This window comes from Actinia tenebrosa, unplaced genomic scaffold, assembly GCF_029948245.1.
Source record: "Actinia tenebrosa isolate PJP-AT-01 unplaced genomic scaffold, QUT_ActTen_1.0 PGA_scaffold9__36_contigs__length_13948895, whole genome shotgun sequence".
NCBI lineage: Eukaryota > Metazoa > Cnidaria > Anthozoa > Actiniaria > Actiniidae > Actinia > Actinia tenebrosa.
Window position 1 is genome coordinate 4,106,179 of NW_028292586.1, and position 6,001 is coordinate 4,112,179.

Consider the following 6,001-nt stretch of genomic DNA (forward strand, 5'->3'; position numbering starts at 1 on the left):
CTGTATATTTCTTATTGAAATCTGACTAGTTGTTTGTAAAGAAACACGAACTGTGCATGTCGACTGGTACTGATAGATGGTATTTTCGGAAATCGGTTGCATAAAACAAGCCAACGCCACGGTTGCCAATTCTAATTTCTTGATAACTCCGATGAATGGAGCAACGGAAAAGACCTTTTCGTGTTGAAGGTTAGTATGTTAATGTTTTCTTTTATTTGTATAGACTAGATTTGAAAAACAATGATGTTTCAAGGGAATTTATTTCGAGAAGTCTTTAAGTCACGCAATCGCCAAACAATGATTTCTGCATATTTAATGAGTCAAAATAAAAGCTCTCGCAAAAAGCGCACAATTATTTCCCCAAAATAAAAAATACATTTTTCAAAAGAGTAGTTTCCCAATAGTTGTTGACTATAATTTCATAAGATTTGGAAGGATGGCACATAGGGAAACTCGCAGTTTTCGAGATGCACTGACCAGCATTGTAACTCAGTGCCCATTGCTTTTTATTGTGTAAAATAATTCTGAGTCGTTCGATTTTTATGAAACTACTCTTAATTGAGCAAATAAGAGTTGTACTTTTGGCAGAAAGTATTCAAAGGCTATTTGGATTAATAGTTTTGATACACGGACCAAGCGAAAGTAAGCAATTTTCAGCCATCTTTTGGCAGCGAAATTCGTCCCTGGAGCTCAAACCGATTTTTCCCTATTTCTCGAAAACAAAAAAGTATTTTTCAAAACTAACCACACGGTGTTTCTTCCTTCATCATACACTACTAAAATCCAAAAGTAGAGCGAATTCGAAAATTTGAGCCTTTCCGCCGTATGTTTGATTTTTACAGACAGTCGCTCCTTAAAGATTAAGAGGGATTAAACTACGGCACCAAAATTTAAATTGACATTGAGGGGAGGGGAGGGTAATAGACCAAATGATTCTTTAAAAATAGACTAAACAGCTAGTGTATTAGGCATTTGATTTGTATCCAAAAACCGAGAGAAAACCAACTTATTTTATATTATGAGGTCCTGAACCTTTTAAAAATTTCTTTTACGCATTTCTTTTACGAACAAACAAACGAACGACTTCCTAGTACCCCTCTCTCTTTGTCTCAGTTTTGTCACTAGGGAGGGGAGAGCGGAGTATTTACTGTGAGCTCTTCCAGCCCAGAGGTTTCTGGGTAGTGTATTGTATTACGAAAAATGGCGGCAAACGAAGAGCGCGCTTCTTTGTGGCGAACTCCTCTTTCTACTCCAGTTAGAACCAACGAGAATGGTATCCAAGACTTGTTTCGGCATTCAGAGAAGCTTCTAGCTTCTGCTGTGTCGATATGTCGTTTGAAAGGCTCCGTTGAGTGTCAGACAGGAGGGATTATTACCGTGTGTGAAGAAATGCAAAGGCTGCTTCGTCTGGCTTTCTCTGGTAAGTGGAGTTTTAATTCGCCATAAATCTGACTGTATTGGTCTTTATTGTGTGTGGAAGACTTTGAATAATTTAAATGAAAAGGTAGCCTTTGGACTTCAGTTTTGTGCTGGAGTTTAGGATGGGTTTGTCATAGTTTGGGGGGAGGGGAGGGGGTATTTAAGAAAGAGATTATAAAGTGTGGTTCTAGTAAGTATCAAATATCCATACCTCCCCATTGAGGATCGAGGATATCTTTTGTGGCTCCAGAAAATATTCATAACATTGAATGTCAAATGACATTTTTATTGAACTGCGAAACAAGCCCTGAGCTGATCTAAGTCAGGGCATGGCTACTTCACAGATCAAACCCTGAAACAACCTCTGGCAGGGCTGTCAACCCCCGAGATATTCAAATCTGGAGAATTGTTAGGGAAGGGACATGATGTCACAGTGTGTCAAAAAGCGCGCGAAAAGACGTCTTTCGCTTTGTAACATTATTGATGTGATGGGTTTATTTCTGACCAATCAGATTATCGCTTATATTACAATGGCCTACTTGCAAGAACAGTTTATGAGGAACGTTTTGATTTTGTTAGCGATTTAAAATAACACAAACAACACAAAATAATTGGAATTTTATGGTTGTGAAAGTCGAGTCTCATAAGAAATGGTCAGCTTTGGGAATTATCCGGGAGATTTGAGACTCTAATCTGGAGACCGGGAGATACGGTCCAAAATCTGGAGACTCCCGGTTTATCCGGGAGAGTTGACAGCCCTGCTCTGGGCTGATGTAAGTCAGGGAATGGCTACTTCACAGATCAAACCCTGAAACAACCTCTGGGCTGATCTAAGTCAGAGCATGGCTAATTCACAGATAGAAGCCTGAAACCACCTTTGGGCTGATCTAAATCACGGCATGACTAACTCAGAGATATAACCCAATCTGATCTGTTTTTAAAATTTATAGAGAATGCAAGAATAGAGAAGGAGATGAAAAGGCAAAAGCTGAATTATGATGATGAAATTTCTCTGCTAAAAGGGAGAGTCACTTTCCTTGAAGAAGAGAAAGAACTCCTGAAGACACATTTCAAAGAAATAAAGTCTAACATTTTTGATGATCAGCCAAGGTTTGTGAATTTTCTTTAGAATTTTGAATAGTACATGTAAAATAACTGATGATCAGTCACCGCCTATGATCACAGGCCAAATTACTTTTAGCTTAGTCATATCTCATTTCTGGTTAAACGTTAGTGGTCAAAATATCGACAAGGCAAAAGTTTAATGAAACAAGTCCTAGTTTTGGCCAGTATATATGTAGATATTGCTGTTATTAAATGGTTATTCTAGGCTAAAACCTTCTTAATTTATGATTATGAATAATTAGAGAGGAAAAGCACAATCGACATCAGTCACCCTGGAAAAGTCTGTAAATCAGATACAGAATCGTCCTTAACCACCAAATTGAGTTATTGCTATCAATTTAAATAATTATTGTTCTAAACTGACTAGCGACTGACTAGCTAATTATACATGTGAAAACGCTTTTTTGTTTACAAGTGAACACGATTTATGTTTACACGTAAACATGAGGCTAGTCAGTTGCTAGTCAGTGCAGAACAATAGTTATTCAAATTGGTTGCCATATTTCAATTCTGTGTATTACGCTAGTATATAAATGTCTCTTCATGTAAAAGGACAAAAGAGATTGGCTACCTATATTGTATATATTCCCAAAAAACATTCTTTTTTGACACAGGTCTACCTCTCAGATTACCAAGATAAACAAGGGGGAAATGCAGAAAGATCGAGTCTTGGTCAAAAAAATCAAAATCACAGGCACAGATTCGCAAGAACCTGCTACTCTCAAGGAAAGAGAGCAAGAACAAAGTGAAAAAGAAGATGAAACCTTGAAAGAGAATGTCAAGCCAGATAAAAAGGAAAGAGAAGCTGTTCCTGAGAATATTCCAATGGAGACTAACTCGGAGGACATTGATGATGCGTCACTTGAGATTTCTTACTTTGAAAGTCCCAAGGCAAGTAAAATGAAAGCAAAAGGACGGAAAGTTGCCTCAAATAAGGTAGGGAAAAAAGCTGTTAGCCGTGAAGAGAAGAAGAAAAATCACGATGATACTGAAGTTTTAAGTAATGTAAAGAAATTGCAAGATGATTTTATTGCGGATAGGGATGTGAGTAACAAGTCTAGGAGAAGTTCCAGAAAGAGCGCAAGGGAAGATGATGAGAACGTTGTAACTATCTTGGAATGCCCTGACGATATTGGTGAACCTTTGACACGGAGTGTACACCTCAACCCAGAAACAGGTCTGCTTGAGACGGTGGAAGTTGATGAAGAACCAGTAGTAGAAGTTCAGGAGAAGCCGAGGAAGAATGCTAAGAGGAAAGACAGCAAGAAAGACGCCAAGAAAAACAGAAAAGATGCAAAAAACATCAAAGAAGGTTCTAAAGGAAAGTCCAAGACAGAGAGAGAAAATTTGGACAATGATCAAAAAATTGAAAATGGTAATTTGGACCAGGAAGAAGTGTTGGGGGATTTTCCAGATAGTGAAAGCATGGTGTCAGAAGGCAATGTGCAGAAGATGCCAGACAGCAAGACTCTAGCCCAAACACCCGAAAGAGAGGAAGAGCTTGGTGATGTAGGATTTCTGATTGACATCAGCTCAATGATTACAACATTTGTAAGTAATCCAGATGATACAGCATTGGAGCTACCACTTATGAGTGCACGAGAAAGAGCTGATGCACGCAAACTGGCTGCGCTTTTTAACCTCCATATCAGCATTGGCAACAAAATGGATAACCGTTCAAGCCTTAACTTGTCCAAAACATCCAACTCCAAAATGCCCAAACCTGGAAAATTAGATAGTCTTTTAAGTCAGTTGAGTATTGCAGCAGCAAGGGAGGCAGAGAAGGCTAGTGCAAAGACCAGAACCAAACGAAAGTTCGCTTCTGTTGCTGATGATGAATGCAATGATGAACAAAGCACATGGGATGACTCTCAGCCAAAAAGGAATCCAAAAACTTTTTCTCGGTCCAAAAAGGCAAGAATGTGAATCATTTTATAAAGGTACTTTCTAAAGGTTTTTAGCTTAAATTTTGATAGAGACATGCTACAAATATTTACAGTTTTAACCTAAACATGCTTACTTTTATATTATGTAATAATAACCATTATCCTGGGAAAAGATGAACATTTTGAATCAGTACTGGCTATCTATATATGGTAATGTGTCAGTCTAGTACATATATGTAGCCACTTGCTTCCATCATTTGTATGGTAGTTTATAGATGAATATCAGAATTAAGAATCATTTTCCGGACTTGATGCTTTCTAATGAGTAGGATAATAATTTAAAATAATTTTGTAATTTAGGACTTCTTCTATCTATCAGGTCGTTTCAGGGTTGGATTTGTGAGTTAGCTGTGCCCTAACTAAGATCAACCCAGAAGTTGTTTCAGGGTTCGATCTATGAGTTAGCTATGCCCTGACTTAGACCAACCCAGAGGTTGTTTCAGGGTTGAATCTGTAAATTAGCTGTGCCCTGACTTAGATCAGCCCAGAGGTGGTTTCAGAGTTCAATCTGTAAATTAGCTGTGCCCTGATGTAGATCAGCCAAGAAATTGTTTAAAGTATTGATGCAATATGAAGGTTTTTTATTTCATGTATATCATGCATTTAAGTGAAATTTAACACCATATTTTTAACTTTCAACAATGTTGTAGCTATAATATAGCTGGTACCATACATCATGATTGTAGATTGTACATGCAAGGGGTCTATAAAATGGGGTCTCCATTGCTTTGACCTAATGCTGCAGGATTTCAAGTGTAATAAAAAATGGACTATTTCAATTACAAACCATGACTGTAAATGCAAGAGTTTTGAAGAAAATGTTGTAATACTTTTTCAATTTTTTACTGCACATAATGTTTTTAGTCCTTTTAGGTAAAGCAAAAGTAATATTTGGGGAAAAGTTTTTTTTATTAATTAAAGATATAAATTTTAATTACAAGAACAAAAAAGTTACAATTAATTATTTGTAATTTTGTCAATCAAATAACATTTTCAATTCACAAATCTGGTTCATTTTTTTTTTTCAGTCCTGGTAAAAAGCAAAGACTATAAAAAATCTAAGATCTCCATTACAAAATCTTTTTCATCTGAATCATTTTTTAGGTTGGAAATAGACTTTTCCTGAATTTTTTTTGGTGACCACGAAACCATGACTCGAAGTAAAGGTTGGATTTGATGTTTTCAAACATTCAATCTATTTAATCAAGTCCAACATTGACTTGAAGCCATTGTTCATGGTTACTCAGTGACTTCAGAAAAAAGCAATAGACCTCTTTGGCTTGGGGCAATATTTTCCCATTTCAGACCACGTGTCATTCCCTTGTGAATAAGATTCTTTGTTTGAGCTGTATCTATATTCATGTGTCTTCTCATGTGCAACCGAGCACAAACCTTAAACAAAGAAATGGTACTCTAGGGAATGACATGGTCTGAAATGGGAAACCATTATGTCAGAGCCGAAGAGGTCTATTGTGCAGATCTTATTTTCTTTATACGAAGAGTATGTTTGT

At 36.9% G+C, this 6,001-nt stretch overlaps 1 protein-coding gene across 1 annotated transcript; it reads left to right on the forward strand.

Annotated features, from left to right (window-relative positions):
• The first annotated feature begins 771 nt into the window (after nt 1-771).
• LOC116298604 (uncharacterized) lies at nt 772-5,309 on the forward strand. The gene is made up of 3 exons (XM_089025286.1): nt 772-1,420; nt 2,370-2,529; nt 3,159-5,309. The coding sequence occupies exons 1-3, from the start codon at nt 1,201-1,203 to the stop codon at nt 4,468-4,470; spliced, it is 1,692 nt and encodes a 563-aa protein (XP_088881412.1). The 5' UTR covers nt 772-1,200; the 3' UTR covers nt 4,471-5,309.
• The last annotated feature ends 692 nt before the right edge of the window (nt 5,310-6,001 follow it).

Bases quoted from the DNA above. Each gene is read 5' to 3' on its own strand.
- LOC116298604 (XM_089025286.1), top strand. From the start codon at position 1,201: ATGGCGGCAAACGAAGAGCGCGCTTCTTTGTGGCGAACTCCTCTTTCT. The intron at 1,421-2,369 runs GTAAGTGGAGTT...TAAAATTTATAG, and splicing joins GCTTCGTCTGGCTTTCTCTG to AGAATGCAAGAATAGAGAAG. The intron at 2,530-3,158 runs GTTTGTGAATTT...TTTTTGACACAG, and splicing joins ATTTTTGATGATCAGCCAAG to GTCTACCTCTCAGATTACCA.